This window comes from Lytechinus pictus, chromosome 18, assembly GCF_037042905.1.
Source record: "Lytechinus pictus isolate F3 Inbred chromosome 18, Lp3.0, whole genome shotgun sequence".
Lineage (NCBI taxonomy): Eukaryota > Metazoa > Echinodermata > Echinoidea > Temnopleuroida > Toxopneustidae > Lytechinus > Lytechinus pictus.
The window spans coordinates 18,414,017-18,431,880 of NC_087262.1; the positions used below are offsets into that span (position 1 = coordinate 18,414,017).

Sequence of the window (17,864 nt, forward strand, 5' to 3'; positions counted from 1 at the left end):
AGATAAAATGACACTGGAACTTTCTATAAGCTTGTTTTAGGGGGGAGGGAGTGACTAGACAATTTCAGATATTTCTGTGCCATAGCAAGATAATTGAGTATAGGTATGAACAATATACTCCTATAGTTATTTGTAGAATTGTGAATGTTTTATTATAGTCTCTCCTAAAGAAAGATGAACATGTCATTTTCCATGGTTGTTTTTCTCAATAACCCATGAGAGTTCTCAGATCTGGAGTCAACAGACACAATTAAATCCATTCATAACAGCTCTTAAAACGGCCATATGTGGCCAGTAATCCTTAGTATAGCTTTCATTAATCCCAAGATTATCTCGATTCCGAGTATAAATGGGGGTGTAAAGGGGGTGCTTCTTAAAAGCCAGAGGGTAAAGACGGGTCGCTAATTCACGCACCCTGATTTTATTGTCGGGCGCCATATAGTAGACTCCCTTAGTATCATTGATACCTTATCTCAAAGACACCTAACATGTACGACTTTCACCACCCCTTTATCATCTATAATCTTAACAACCCCACCCCCAAGCTGCTTGCTGGTTACTCTCATCTCCATTATTCTAATCATAAAAACAGCGACCAGGAGTCGATTTTTACCTTTTGTAAAAACCCCGAACATTGGATTCAAAGGGAAAGGCTACCAATGCTGGATAAAAATCTATGACGGGTTTATTGAGAGGTGTAATAATGCCCCCTCAAAAGAGGGAACAATCGGTGCAATTGGTCGGCGCCTGGGGAACTTCAAGCCCTCTTTGACCGATACCAAATGCAAAGATGGTGTAGGTTTATACTGAAGAGTGGATATTTTCCTGGACTTATTTACCTAAATTCATTAAAAAGCGATGCATTCAATGAAAACTTTTTAGGTTTGCGTCTTTTACTTAATAATAAAATCACTTATGAAAAGCGGATTTAGCTTTAGATTACCACCCCAGCTTCATTTTAAAGGGGAATCCAGCCTTGGCCATATAATGTTGTGTTGGAAAGGAGAAAAATAAATTAAACAGAATGGCGAAAGTTTGAAAGAAATCGGACAAGCAATAAGAAAATTATAGCTGCTTTAAAATTGAGATCACTAATAGTATGTAGATTTCAAATTGGCAACTAGGTAAGTAAATTATGACAAGGGGCAAGGACAACTTTCCCATAGGCCATGTACTTTATTATCAGGGATTTGTGGTTTTCTCCTAAGTACCCATTCCCCTGGGGCAGTAATCTAAATATAATCCAGGTAGTATATTGTTTTATGTCCTCATGAAAGAAAAATATAAATTGAAATTAAACTTTTGGGGAAAATGACATTTTAGCCATAATATGTATTGGAGTACATGGAAGAGTAGTCCTTGCCTTACATCACTATGACATCCCATATGCGGCCAATTTGAAGTCTTCATGGGTATAGTGATTACCAATATTTGCAACTTTTAAAAATTCATAACTTTCTTGTTGTTTGTCCAATATTGTTCAAACTTTCACCAATCAACTTGTCTGATTTTTCTTTTTCTTATAAAAACAAGTTTTTATTTGGGTTGGATTCCCCTTTAAGGCGTCATACATTAAATGACAATGTAAAAATGTACGTTTATATAACGAGGATAACATGAATAAATTTATTAACATGATACCAATTCCTCGTTTGGATAACAATCAGTCAAAAGTGATAACACCTTAGAAAATGCATTGTTCATTTGGCGTCTACATGTAGACTACTTCCTTGACTATTATAACTTACCGATTCTCCTATAAAATTTCGCACGCAATAAACCCCCCCCCAAAAAAAAAAAATCACGGTTAACAATCAACTCTGACATGGTACATAAATGGATAAAGAACAATTACTTCAAATTAGGAAAGTACCGCTAGATAAATGTTAGCACTTTTTCTTCTTCATGAGGATTATAATTTATGCTACAAAATTAGGAAATGGATTGCTTGAAATTCATTCTCTCGGATCTTCGGCATGTTCCTGACTTGTCCACTTCGGAACCTTGCTAGAGGAAAAGTTACTTTCTTCAAAGTCTAACATGGAGGGGGAGGGCAAAAAGTCACATCATCTCTCCTAACAGCCCAATTCAGTAGCAGATTGAGGGAAAGTAGCTTCGCTCACACAAGGTTCGAATCTGGACTACACTACACGTACTTCCCGCCATCAGATAACATCAACAATGTTCCCTTTTTAGTGTTTGGTGTTTAGGTTCCAGTCTTTATAGAGGTAAAAAAAAGGGGGGCTTCATTTTAAATTGGGTGTTATATGAAGTACATTTTATGTTTTCTATTTAACCCTCACCCCTTGGTTGAACATTTAATAGGTTTCGTGATTTCAACGATGTGATGGATTCACGTGGAGATTTTCACACAATGAAATTTACAAGTCGGGTCAAGGCGAAAAAAATAAGTAGGATTTGTTTTATTTCTCGTTTAAGTGCTACTTATCTCGGTCGTTTGTATTTCAGAATGAACTATAAGGAGCCTTCGTTCGTAGGCCCACAGCTATTGAACTGATATCTTAATAAAATTTTACATCGTATGTAGCATATAGAAACTTTAACATCAATGAAATTGAGGAAAATTGAAGTATTCTTGTAATTATTTGTACACTGTAGTGTATAAATATAAAAAAAAGTATGTGAAAAAATAAACATGAAAAATTCGTACGTAAACTGGCTGTCATAAAACTCTAATAAAAATCATATAGATATGCAAGCAGAAAGTATATAGCTTTTGTTTTCACTTCGTTGTAAAATATGATCGGTCATGCATGAGTGATTATGAATCATAAGCGATAGCCAATAATATATTACATATTTTCAGATCTCTCTGTTATCAATGAAGCGTGATTCACAATACCTCAATGTCAATAACTTTGCCTCATTTTCCCCCTACAGTGATGAGATGATTTCGTTTGGATTATTCAGTTTGACAGGAAACAAAATATGAAACTAATAACAACCCCTGTTCAAAAGTCAATAAGCAACAGTTACCAGACATTCATTCATCCATCCAAAACGTTTTCGAAAGGAGCATAGTCGATTGAAATAAGAACTCTACAACAAAATGACGGGGTGTCATCTCATCTCTCGGAAAATATGAAATAACTCAAATAAGTCATGATCATTGATGAATTGCACGCTTACGCTTCAATGATCACAGCAAGGTCTGAAAATACGGATTACCCCCATGTAATTATTCATAACCCTTCATGCATTTGCAAATTTGAAATTATAGATGAAAACAAAACACACGAGTGCTATATCATTCTTGTATATATACAATTAATTAGCTTTCATGACAACAGGGTTGGGACATTTTTTCTAGCATAGTCCATCTTTTCCTTTTGCAGTGTTGTTAATAATAACAAAAATAATTCATGTGGACACGGTATATCCACATCTCTCGATAGTTACGAGTAGGTCTAGAAAACTACAAATTTTACTGGAACCAATAATCTATAAATTAACATTATTAATCAATATTTATCATCATAATGTGCAGAAAGCAGCAAGTAGGTTTCATAATTATTTCAATAACCAAAATGATAGAAAGAAGTATATAGTACGCGTGTACAAAAGGATTGAGAGACAATTAGCTGGTTTGAAATTGGTGGCATTCTTGGATGTATGTCGGTTTAGGTTGAAGTAAAACAACGCCGAAATAACAAAACAAGTAGATTATTTCACCGCCAAACCACAACATACTTATACTTGAATTACCTATTTAGCAATAACAATATTTCATTCGTATAGCCTAGTTCCGCACAGCGCCACCCTCGAGCTCGTTTTTTTTTTTTTTCTATCCAATTTTCATACTTATTCTACCTGTATACAAAATATGTTTCATTATTCAGTTGTTTTCCAATTCCCCCTATACGACTTCATGAGGTGGTATGCGTTTTTTTTTTATTCCAATGAAAATTAATAATATGAAATCTATATTTTTTTCACGATTCATTGGCATTCACAGAAATTTCTATAAAATGTGTTTACTGTAAGTAAAACAGGTGGAAGGGTAAATCTCGATCGCTTCACCCCTCATGCGCGTAAACGAGCGTGAAAGCTCCACACAGATAATATCAAATCTTTTATGCCCCGCCCCCTCCAAAGATCCTTCGTAAATTCGAATAACATATTTGCATGTAAGGATGTCGTACATGTTGGTGTATAAATTTACTGCCCGCTAAATAAAAAAAATTATGCCTATAATTACATCACACAATTAGTTAATTATAATTCTCGGGGCAAATTTCCCTCCCAGTACCCTCGATTAGCTTTAGACACGACCATGTGAGCACCATGTTAGATTTTTGGTTGAGTATCACATACAGGTAGCACGTTTGAAATGGCTTCTGTGTGAATCTGAGTAAGGGAATTAGCTTACTTCAATTCTACTTATTTTCAGGCAAGTTCGCAGCACTTCTTTTATATTCTTTTCTCTTCATTTTTTTCTAGTGTCACAAAAAGCAGGCGATGCGGTCTGATGAATGATAAATCATGTGTCGCATCGTAACAATACCAAGATCTTTAGGCATTCATAATCCGTAGTCTATAATCCCAACCGTATTATCTACCAAGGAATTTTCATAAAGCTCTTCCAAGAGATTTAGGAAGACAAATGGGATTCTTAAAAGATTTCCGCGTAAAATATAAGTTATAAATGTAAAGGCCACATAATTATCGCGAAATTTTATACTGGAAATTGAATTAAAAATTGTGTGTATAATTTTTTTTTCCTGAAGTGAAATGGAGAAACGGCATTCATTCTGGAAGAAAATAACACTTCGGAAATTCTGAATTATGGCAGCGATCAACCTTCTCAGGATTTCGTAATTTGGTGGCGCTTCATCAGGTAATATTTAAAAGCTCAACATTGAATGCTTCGTCCCTTTCTTCTCACATTACAGAAACCCAGCGATTGAATTTGAATCATACGACGCCTAGATAAATAGACTACAACTATGCAGCAAAGAAAAGAAGTCATTCCCGTGAAAAGATTCAAAAGGGTTTGGGGAATAAAAGTTGTTTACGTGAAAATCAAAGAGATAGTAATGGGGAGATCTTTCGTCACCAGGTAAAAGGTATCCTCTTTTCAGTAAATTCTACGAATATAGAATTAATGCAGTCATATATATACATTCCTTATGTAATTAGTACTGAAATCGGCATAAAATAGTTTATAAATTCTGCGTTGGGTTTTACATGTAGCTTTTTTTTTTTATTTGGCGTATTCTACATGGGGAAATGATACCATAAATAACTTTGAAATTAGAATGGCGACTCTACTGCCGCCAAATATGTAGACTCTTTATAGTCTCTATACAATGCATTTCAAGAATAATCTAGCTGGCATGAAAATATGTTTCATGTCACTGCTTGATGGAAGGCTAGATATTATGAAGCCGGTGAGAATGGTAGCGGGGTGATTATTACGCTTTACCGACTCCCAGTCAAGCGATGAAATGAATTTTGGGACTGGTTTGAAAACGGGAGAGCCGCGTTCAATTCCTCCTCTCCAGTATATTCATGAAAACGAATCTGCCATGAATGGAGTTGTTTGCTCAGCTCAGATGAAAAGGAGATTTCTGACTCTTTTCATTGCCATGATTTTACGAGCCATTCTCCCGTGAAATGTAAATCAGGAATGGTAAAGGCAGATAGAAATTGTTGATCATAAAGCAAAGAACACACGGGATATGTAATGAGGAGAATTCATCCATTGGTTGGTATTTGGAATTTTTATTCAGATTAGTAATCCGATCTGATCATTGTCACACAAAAAAACGAATGCAGATTTTTTTTTTCCTTTAAGGATAAACATCTCTCTTATGATGATGAATGACCTGCTACAGGTATACTGACGTCTTGCTGGATACATCCAAAATAATGCGTTTTGGTTATCGAATAATAATGCAAGAAACGGGGTCCCGTTTCATAAATACTTGTTATAATAACAAATTCAAAATCCCACGTGGGAGAGTGTTGGCAATATTACTCGAAACTGGATGCACTCGGCGCTCCCAACTTGTCGAAAGATTTTGAAAAGTTTGTCAAATATAACATATTTTAAACTTTCAGAACAGTTTGAGAAAAATGTACACAAATCAATATATTCATACAATATCATGACTTGTCGCGTCAAGCGTCAACCTCACAACTGCGACAAAGCATGTCTAGGGGACGAAGGAATTATGTGCTACTGTATACAATCGACAGTAAAATCAAACTGACTTCAGAATTTAGTAAGCCTTTAATAAGCCTGTCAGTGCATTGAAAGCTCAAACTTCTTTTACCCGCTATATCACAGATTGCAAGGACATCCCATTGTGCGATTGATACAAAATGTCTTTCTCTTGTCCCACACGTCACTTTACAGGGATATGATGGCTGCCATCAGTCATGTTATATGTTTCAATCATGTTGTGTCTCGACTCTACTTCGAGAAGTTCCCCGTCACGGGAATGATTAGATTAATACATGTCATTTATCATGCATTATAGAAAAGGACTGAAGGTAGATTGATCTGATAATTATACTCCATAATCAATAGGTGGATTATTTTGGACTAACTGTAACTGTGGAAACAAATATTGACTTTCCGCGCCTTGTCTCCCTTGCAGCAACCACGATAATATCATGAAATATTGTTTGGCAAATACCTCCTACCGCGAAATATACGTGTATCGACAGACATGGTTACATTATTAACGACATTCGAAAGCAAAGAAGGCGTACATTTTATGTTTGTCACAATAATTATATTCGAAATGATACATTGTAGTTTCATTCTTGAGTAAATTCTTGTCAAAGAAACATCTTCCCAGGTTTCTTTGCACTTTGACAAGCGTATAATAATTATCATCCCCTCTTGCTAAAATTGTTACAAGATCTAATGCTAACATAAAATATGAACACTAACGATTTTTTTTTTTTTAATGTGTGCTCTGGCAATAATAAGACTCGGAAATACTCTCTTTTTTTTTCTTTTGGTTCGCTGGTTATCGGACTTCCTATGCGTTCCTATGACCTTGAAATCTTACAAGCGCACTTCTGATGCGTGCGAAAAATAGAGTGAAGTCAATGCACTCTCACTTTAAAAGCCTTTTGTGAATGTTATCGAATGAATTCTTTGGGGAAGGGGTGGGGAGGTGTTTGGTGGAATCAATATCAGAATGTAAATCAGGAATCAGTCAGTCTTCCTGGTTCTGACTGCGACTGGCTTCTCTAAAACTAGTGATGTCAGTCATCACGGCTTCGATTGGTCTTCTTTTTTTAAAACGAGAAGGAAATGGTTGTTTTCTCTCGCCAAAATGTATTTAAGTAGTATTTTACTTTCTGGGATTAATGTGTAAAATAATAGTGTCATATAAATTTACTTTTAAGTTTTTGCAAGAATGTCCGGTAGTGAGGATATTATCGATTGGTATTGGATTTCTTGAATAAAGGAATGACAGTTTTAATAAAATAGAAATTGACAGCCAACATTGAACATTTATACTATAATTGTGCTTAACTGAAATGGTGCCATTCAGTGGATACTTGGATTAACTTCGAATGACAAAACCCGGATCAGATTAACATAATTATGAATTCTCTCTCAGTCTCAAGTTAATTTAAGACACATTTTAGTCCTTTATAAAAATATCCATCCTTTTCATGGCAAAACAGGATGTCCAGCGTGCAGACTCATTTCTCGATTCATCCCCAATGCTTTTAGACGCTGAAACCATAATAGTAGACTTGTTAACTGCAAAAAAAGGGGTGAACGCTGCATTTTTGAGTACAAATGTCCCACTTGGCACAAATGTTCCTTGAGTCAAAAGAAAAGGATTCATCCAAAGAGACACGCTGTATCTATGCAAATAAGCAAGTAATTTGCATAAATTTGCATATTAGGTCGACATAGTGAAAACAGGTATTTAAGAATATATATTTAACCAGAACTGCCCTAAAATTGGAAATAAACACTTAGGGTAAGAAAGGGAAGAAAATTGACATAAAATGATTGGGATATCCTTGTTTATTATTACCTAATTTACATAAATTATGCAAATTATAATTTAAAACAGAGTATTTTTCATGAATCCTGAACCGTTTTATGAATATCAGCAATTAATACACAATGTCAACATTCTACATGAAAGAGAATATATTAGCGAAAACATCGATATGCTTCATGACAGTATTAGTGTCTTAATTTGCTTAGAAAGAGGGCAAATATGTCAAAATGTATGACGTGATATTGCGCTAAAACGAGACCAAAACAACCTCTATGTCACAGTCACACTCACGAACGGGACAATAAAGCGATCAATGGTATGTCATTCGAGATAACACAATCTCAACACAATAGCTTCCATCGGCTTCTCGTATCGCTTTTGTTGGTGTGTCTGCCACACCGTAATCTATGATACATACGGACAAAATGCATTTCGGTATCGGTAAAACACTATTAATTTTGTTTTATTTGTTTCTAATTTGTTTCTCTTGGAAAATTTACAGGAGACATTGCTTTGCAGGTTCCTGCTTTAATGAAGCTCTGGCACATGAATCATGACGAATGTACCCCCACCTTAATCCATATTTTAACTTTGTTAAAATATATATCTTTTGGAGACCCCGAAGTGGCAAAACTGCATTCCCCCGCGGCATTCCCGCTACTTTACAAAACCAGTTTGATTTGTATTATCGACTTTGAAAAGACGGATTTATGAGACATCAGTTAACATGTTTCCTGAAGATAGTTTTTTTATTTTTTATTTAAGCCCTCCAAATTTACCCCATCCCCTCTCTGTATTTCGACACTAAATAAAAAAAATATCGTGTTTTAAAGCCACCGGCAAGGTAATTTGCGTTGTTGGTATAATAGAGCAACTTTTATATCTATATTTCATATTTATTTATTTTAATATTTTTATCATTATTAATATTATTATTATCATTATTATTACTATTATTATTGTTATTATTATTATTATTATTGTTCTGCAGTTTGTAATAATGCACAGTAAAGGATATAACCCAACAGGAGCATGCCTAGGATACCCTTTCCCCTTTTTGTTTTATTTATTCAAAAATAGTTTATTGTCTTTAGAACTCTTAAAAGATTACTTTTGTTTGTATTGATATCTTGGAATAGAAAATACGTTACAATTGACATGTAGAAGAGATGTGGTACATAGAAGAAAAGCCACACGTAAGCTCTAAAATACTCAAACCCCTTTATTGATTCCACTCTATGTTAAATTTAATATTTTTAGAGCCAATTCGGAAGAAAGATACATTTCTACTACACACAGTAAAGCCTCTTTGCGTTCTCCTCTTGAAAAAAAAAAAACATAGAAGGCATTGTTTTATATCTCATAAAATAAGTTCGTGTACGTGACGGTGGCCTGTCGAAGTTGCCCAACCGTTTATTTTGTTTTGACAATATATATTTAGAATATCGTCTAAATGAAGCCCTCATCTGGAAAAGGGCACTTATTAAAGACAGCATCTACATTATATAGAGGAGGCCCTGGTACTTGGAAGCGGGGGCTGAAGCACCCGCAAGATTTTCCGGAAGGGGGGGGGGTGTGCTGCGTAAGTTATTCTCCATAGACAGCACCCCCTGGAATTCCGGCAGATGTGACAAAACGAAAAAAAAGAAACGTTACCAAAAAAACTTCATTTTGTAGTGCAATCTTTTTTGTTTATCAGTGCTTGTTAAATTTCTTGATGTAAATTTGAAAAGCAAAAAGGTTCAATGTAAAATTTTGGTCCCAAGAATTTTAACAAGCTTCAGCCCCCTCTTCCCATTGCCAGGGCCACCTCTATATAATGTAGATGCTGCCTTTAATAAGTGCCCTTTTCCAGATGAGGGCTTAAATTAGACGATATTCTAAATATATATTGTCAAAACAAAATAAACGGTTGGGCAACTTCGACAGGCCACCGTCACGTACACGAACTTATTTTATGAGATATAAAACAATGCCTTCTATGTTTTTTTTTGTTTTTTTTTTCAAGAGGAGAACGCAAAGAGGCTTTACTGTGTGTAGTGGAAATGCATCTTTCTTCCGATTGGGCTCTAAAATATTTAAAGTTAACATAGAGTGGAATCAATAAAGGGCTGTTTGGCTGTTCTTCAATGTACCACAGCTCCTCTACATGTCAGTTGTAGAGTATTTTCTCCTCAATCTATTCCAAGATATCAATACAAACAAAAGTAATCTTTTAAAAGTTCTAAAGACAATAAACTATTTTTAAAACATAAAACCAAAAAGGGAAAGGGTATCCTAGGCATGATCCGGTTGGGTTATAACCTTTACTGTGCTAGAGCACTATTACAAACGGCAGAACAATAATAATAATAATAATGATAATACTAATAATAATAATAATAGTAATAATAATAATAATATCAATAATAACTATAATAATATCAATAATGATGAATGTAAATATAAAAATATAGATATAAAAGTTGCTTTATTATACCAAAAATGCAATTTGCCTTGCCGATGGCTTTAAAACACGATATTTTTTATTTAAAGTCGAAATACGGAGATGGGATGGGGTAAATTCGGAGGGCTCCCGTGGGCGTAGGCTTAAATAAACAAACAAAACTTTCTTCAGGAAACATGTTAACTGATGTCTCATACATCTGTCTTTTCCAAGTCGATTAGACAAGTCAAACTGGTTTCGTAAAGTGGTGGGAATGCTGGGGGATGCAGTTTTGCCACTTCGGGGTCTCCAAAAGATATATATTTTAATAAAGTTAAAATATGGATTGAGGTATTATACATTCGTCATGATTCATGTGCCAGAGTTTCATTAAAGCAGTAACCTGCAAAGCAATGTCTCCTGTAAATTTTCCAAGAGAAACAAATTAGAAACAAATAAAACAAAATTAATAGTGTTTTACCGATACCGAAATGCATTTTGTCCGTATGTATCATAGATTACGGTGTGGCAGACACACCAACAAAAGCGATACGAGAAGCCGATGGAAGCTATTGTGTTGGGATTGCTTTATCTCGAATGACATACCATTGATCGCTTTATTGTCCCGTTCGTGAGTGTGACTGTGACATAGAGGTTGTTTTGGTCTCGTTTTTGCGCAATATCACGTCATACATTTTGACATATTTGCCCTCTTTCTAAGCAAATTAAGACACTAATACTGTCATGAAGCATATCGATGTTTTCGCTAATATATTCTCTTTCATGTAGAATGTTGACATTTGTGTATTAGTTGCTGTTTTTTTTTAAACAGTTCAGGATTCATGAAAAAATACTCTGTTTTAAATTATGATTTGCATAATTTATGTAAATTAGGTAATAATAAACAAGGATGTCCCAATTATTTTATGACAATTTTCTTCCCTTTCTTACCTTAAGTGTTTATTTCCAATTTTAGGGCAGTTCTGGTTAAATATATATTCTTAAATACTTGTTTTCATATCGACCTAATATGCAAATTTATGCAAATTACTTGCTTATTTGCATAGATACAGCGTGTCTCTTTGGATGAATCTTTTTCTTTTGACTCAAGGAACATTTGTGCCAAGTGGGACATTTGTACTAAAAAATGCAGCGTTCAACCTCTTAACAAGTCTACTAACCTTTTGATTAGAAGGTGAACTCTCTGACTAAACAATGACACTTGCACCTGAGAGGCTAAAAGCAATCAATCTTCTATTGACTATTGTGCTGAATCTTGAAAGGCTCATTTATGTAAAGGATGGGGCCATCGTGAATGCGTAATTGGCCTCTTTTGAGAAGAGCATTAAAAGGAGGGTCAACACGAACATGCAACAAATGCACGCCGCGTCTGCATATTGCAAGGCATAGTAACATAAACATAATTTTTATTCCCATATTAATCCGTAATTTCTCAAGAATAGATGAATTTTCAACGATATTGGGGACATTAAAAAAGAAAACTTTACATTTTTTCATAAAAATAAATTGTCTTCATAGTTATTACTTGAATAGCATATACTATAAAGTCTTGATGGTCAAACGCCTGGCAATATACTTTACAAATCTGTCTTATAGTTTACCAGGTCCACAACAAATAAACACCAAAATATGCAATCAAAAATTCATAATGAACAATAAAATTTAAACATAATGGTGAAACCAATTTTCGGATGGATTAAAATGTGACAGATTACAAAACTCTGAAGAAAATATTTTGTACATGCATGGATAGAACGTCAGGATCCCGCACTCAGGGAAACATGCAAACAAAACGTTCAGAAAAAACAATGTTGATTTCACAATAATGTGAGCATAATACTGTCAAAATATTGAGCCGTAGGCCTATATCATTAAAAGTAAACATGCTTATTTATGACTTAACAAACTAGAGCAAGACTGAACTCCATGCAAGTATCTCAGTTTCATTCAATACCAGGTTTAACAATCACTAATTTACTAGGCTACATGGTGAAAATGATCTACATCTTGTAGGAACAGAAATAAGACATCCACTGACCTGACAATCGTCTCCTCTTAGCCTTTGACACTTCCCCATTTGACGAAGGACTACCACCTTCTACATGAACGTGCATCACCGTTTCACCTTGAATCTGAAGTGCAGGTGGTTCTCCTTGGACTTGCATCGTTGCTGGTTCTTGGTGAACCTGCAGCGATGCCTCCTGGTGGACGATATGGGCCTCTTCTATCATTTTGAGTTCGGGTTACTAACAACACTTGTCTATTTGAGTTTGGTGGGTGCGGTGATGGACACGAGGACTTCAAAAAGAGGATGGTCAATCTGAGGATGATAATAAAGAAAGATTAAAAGGGGTAATCAGAAAAAGGAACTGATGCAATCAAAACCATGTACCATGTCTATAGAAAGAAAAAACATTTATGATGAATATCCTGAATATCATAACATACTAAAGTCAAGACGAACTATAGGACCTCATTTACTTTCAAGTCAATAAGGGTATTTACTTCAATAGTAGTTCCCGATGGGTTTTCACAAGGATTTATACCTTAATACCTTGGATTTAGGCATTTAAAGTTAATAACATTTGCCTCTCGATGGCTTCTCATGAAGAATTCTGAAAACTTTTACAAAGGGTTATAAGAAAACAATAAGGTAAAATTATTTTGGCCGGCGTGGGTAATTAATGAGCAGTGATGTTGCACTTTAGAAGCATGGGAACATCCAAGCATGGTGTTAGGGAATTACCCCAGGCAAGCTCCGGTGCACTCCAATCCAACTCCTGTTCCTTGACAAAGTTTATTCAGACAGCACCGAAATTCCTTCAGGTTACTCAGCCTCCGACATCAAAAGAAGTAACACTGCTTCAGGGGTTCAAAGTTAAGAATCTATCCTACATGCTGCAATGAATTGATAAGTGCCACAGGTGAGCGCATAACGTGGGACTCCTACCTATACACACGGGGGCAATGTTGATTATGGAGTCTACTGAAGCATAGTGGCCGGGCAAAGGTTTTGCTTACTCGCGCCGTTCCAAGATTCGAGGATCATTCAATCTGCACAGCCGAGCAAGCAAAAATCTGTTCACTGTCGCCGCGATCGTGGAGCAACAAGGGTTATCTCTTCGTTTCGAACATTTTCGCCTTGGGATAATATCAGAAAAATCATTGAGACGGCAAAGAAATGGCGGAAACTTAGGACGTTTCAAAAGAAGGTCGTACGAGGAGCGGCAAAAAAAAGGAAACGCGCATTCGCATTTGCAAAATACACACACCCGAAAACTCGACGAATTTCTTTGTATTTAACGACAGGAAACGTGTAATTTACACAAACTCGTCACATTGACCAAAACAGGTTCCATCACATACATATCATACAGTATACATAGTTTTGACAAGCAATGAAACATGTTCGAATAAGTACAGATTTATATGTAGGTACATGTACTTACGTATGATGGCGGCCGAGCCGAGGGGCCTTAATTCAACGCCGTGTTTGGCCGTTCAGCTTGAATGCCACTGCTGTACTAAAACCAATCTGCTAGGCTCAGCCAACAACCAGCGCACAATCTCTGCCATACACACTCGTTTTCACTCTGTGACACACACACACACATGTACTATGCACTGTGTATGCGTACTATCCAATGGCTATTATCACCGATGGCCCCTGTGTTCTCGCTGCTAAAAAGTCGGGTTTGCAGGGAATATAGAATAGTGTTCTCTACCAAACAATAGAAGCCCACGCATTCTTTTACACCGTGGGTCCCTGTTGAATATTCAAAGTTTCTAGGCGGTCGAAACACAATAGACTTGGGAGGCCTCTCTGGCCCCAACTCAACTACTCAGACAGATGCTATTATGCGGGCATAGGAGGGAATATCAATATTCGCCCTACGCAGCGGGCAATAGTCGGGGCGACAGTTCAAACTATATTGCCCTACTAAATTTAGTTTGAACAACTCTTGCAGTCAGTCGGCAAGCCCCTGTGTTAATGAGCAAATGCTTGGTTTGAAGACACAAAGTTTGCCTCGTGCTTGTCGTGTCTGTATTGTGAGACTATTCCGGTTGTACGCTCCACTGCATTTAGTAATGCACGTTATACCCAATACTGTTTTAGAACTACATAACATGGGCTTGGCTCAAGACTGTAAGTGTCAAGTTCAACTTACATTCTATGTTTTCAGACTCATTTTTTCGGTTTCATATTGAAGAAATGATTATGCATCCCTTGCAAAAAGGGTGATGGAGAAACGTTTTGCAAAAATTAAGCAACTGAGACAATGTATATTCTCGGAAAGTGAAAAAATGAAATGAGGAAGATAAAAAAAGATAGTATTAAAAATAATCATATCGACCGGGAACTTTATAACAACACTTCTTTTTATTGAATGAAATTCACCATCGAGCTATGGAGCTAATATAGCTCCATGGTATATCGATGCCACGTCCATTCACACCCAGTTATAGAGAGTTAAAATGAAAAATAGAGAATCGGAAAAGCAGATTGAAAAAAAAAATGGTAAATTAGTTTGTAATCTCTATATAAAAGTGGTGTATAAGGGGGGGGTGGCGGGGCATGAAGTTTACCAAGAAAAAAAAGAGAGAAAGAAAGAAAGGGAAAAGTGTGAAATGTATTAATATTCGTAATGAATTTTTGAATGGCCAAATATTTCGCCAGCTTGCACGCCATTTTTATTAAAAACTTTCCCCATATCATATGCCATGTTGTGCTCCCCTCAAAATGTGTGGCTTATTATGCCACTGAGCTCTGTAACCTCTCAAAATGCTGTGACATTTTAGAGGAGATCCTGAAACCAGGTGCGGCGGAACCGGGGGCAGGGGGGGCAAGTGCCCCCCCCCCCCGAAATTCCCCTTAGGGAAAATGCCCCTTTTCAAAATGGAAAATGCCTTTTTTTTTCAAAATGAAATGTGCCCTTTTTCAAAATGAAATACCATTTTTTAAGTAAAACATAATACATTTTAGGTTAGAAAATCACAAATTTTTTGGCTCGCGCTTCGCGCTCGCATCATTATTTTAGTCTAAGGTATTCGTGCGGTTCATGGTTACAAAATGCATAGAATGTCCAGTTTTCAGGTTGGTATATTACACATTTTTGGCTCGTGTTTCGCGCTCGCATCAATTATTTTGGTTATTGAGGTAATCATTCTGTTCTTGGTTACAAACTGTGCTTAGAATAGCCAGTTTTCAGGTGAGAAAATCACAATTTTCTGGCTCGCACTTCGCGCTGCGCTCGCATTATTGTTTAGTAAGAGGCATCCTGTTCATACCAAAATGCTTAGCATGTCCAGTCAGGTAGTTGGATATCACACATGTTTGGCTCGCCCTTCGCGCTCCCATTATACGACTGGTGAGATATGTAGCCCGTATTCTATTCACGACTAAATGCAGTTTTTGAAAAGGTTCCTTTTCTGGTCAGTGTATTAAAAATTTCAATTCTTTAGTTAGATTCACAATCCTTTTTTCATGATTACAAAACTGCTCGGAATGTTTACTTTTCATGTCTTATTACATGAAATTTCCAAAAGTTTTAGCTCGTGATTCGCGCTCGCAACATCTCGCAAGGATGCCCTTTTAACAGTAATTAGGTCCACCATTGGCCAAAAAGCAAGTTATACAACTTCAGATTTGAATTTTTTCCCGTTTTGGCATATAAGTGCCCCTTTTATGGCTTTGCCCTCCCCTCCCCCAAACGAAAATACGTTCCGCCGCCCCTGCCTGAAACGGAAAAAGTACGACAAGCGAACAATTGAACTTTCAGCGGCGTAATAGACGGGGGGAGGGTATGGGGCAGTCAGCTCTGTCGAGAATTTCGCCGGGAAAATAAAAAAATACAAAAGGAAAAGGGAGGAAAACGATTTTGCTCAATACAGTGTCAAAATTTATCACATAATTAGAATTTCACATTCAACAGGCCAAAGTTTTCTCGCAAGCTTCGCTCGCTCTAGACTTAAGAAAATTTCCCACATTTGCCATATTCTGCCCCTCAAAATGTTTGGTTTATTACACTGCATATAGCTGCCTTTTTGTAAGGTTTAAAATTGCTCATCTCGATGAGTTCCGGATGCTCCGCCCCAGACCCCATCCGCATAGCACTTGCGTACAGATGGAAGGGTTTGGGGCAATGGACCCCAAATGGTTATCGCACTGAAATAAGATTCTCATGAAAAAGTTCGCTCGCTCGGGACTTATCATAAAAAACCTAATCACATCATGATATAGCAGAATTTTTTGGCTCTTACTCCACCCCCCGCAACCAACCCGTGATACGCCCCTGCGAACTCCACAAAATTATGGAATTTGCAACCCTTAACACTTCATCAGGGGCGGATCCAGGATTTTCCAAAGGGGGGGGGGTACATTTGCCCGACGAAAATTTGACAAGGAAAAATGGTCCTCGCTTTCAAAGAGGGTGGGGGACCACTTGGGTAAAATGGCATATTTACATTAAAAAAAATGATTATGACTCTCAAAAGGGAGGCACGAGCCGGATGTGCCCCATAGATCCGCTAGTGCTCTTAAAGGTCAAGTCCACCCCAGAAAAATGTTTGTTTGAATAAATAGAGAAAAATCAATCTAGCAGAACACTGAAAATTTCATCTAAATCGGATGTAAAATAAGAAAGTTATGGCATTTTAAAGTTTCGCTTATTTTTTCACAAAACAGTGATATGCACAACTCAATGACATGCAAATGAGAGAGTCGATGATGTCACTCACTCACTATTTCTTTTGTTTTTTATTGTTTGAATTATACAATATTTAATTTTTTACAGATTTGACAATGAGGACCAACTTGACTGAACCAAAAAGTATTAAACAATCCTAATTCCACGTGTTCAGGAGGAATTAATCGTTGTTTCACTTGACAATGAGGAGAAAATTAGAATATTTTATATTTCATATAATAAAATACAAAAGAAATAGTGAGTGAATGACGTCATCAGTCTCCTTATTTGTATACTGACCCGGATGTGCATATAACTGTTTTGTGAAATTAAGCGAAACTTTAAAATGTCATAACTTTCTTATTTTACACCCAATTTTGTTAGTTGGATTTTTCTCTTTTTATTCAAATCAACTTTTTGTTGGGGTGGACTTGTCCTTTAAGGGATTCTTATTACTTTCTTAATTTACCTCTTTTTTGGGATTTCTGCGCCCTTTAAAATTTTCACCCTCGGTTAATATTAAACGTATACAAAATTCAACCCCATACTTCCAATAAAAAATGAGCTTCAAAAGTATAACATGGGCGCGAATATAAATATATGCAGTTATGAGAGGAATCATAATTGTGATGAAGCAAAGCGAACGAGTAAAAGAAAATACGAATCAATAAATTCTATAAAACGTTAACTTTGATACATTCTCCATCATGCATGGGGCGGGGTGAA

The 17,864-nt window shown here is 36.3% G+C and overlaps 1 protein-coding gene across 14 annotated transcripts in view; it reads right to left on the reverse strand.

The window, feature by feature from the left end:
- LOC129281773 (uncharacterized) overlaps nucleotides 1-14,605 on the reverse strand; it is a 30,816-nt gene extending 16,211 nt beyond the window's left edge. For 3 of the 14 annotated variants that reach the window (XM_064113577.1, XM_064113573.1, XM_064113568.1), the window contains exons 1-2: nucleotides 13,725-13,908; nucleotides 12,491-12,772 (exon numbers count right to left, since the gene is read on the reverse strand). In XM_064113577.1, coding sequence (XP_063969647.1) covers nucleotides 12,491-12,683 — 193 coding nt within the window. In that variant the 5' untranslated portion in view covers nucleotides 12,684-12,772; nucleotides 13,725-13,908. Of the gene's footprint in view, nucleotides 1-12,490; nucleotides 12,773-13,198 lie in introns of all 14 variants that reach the window. The other 11 variants (XM_064113575.1, XM_054917690.2, XM_054917692.2 and 8 more) reach the window with 9 other exon arrangements.
- Nucleotides 14,606-17,864: the final 3,259 nt, after the last annotated feature.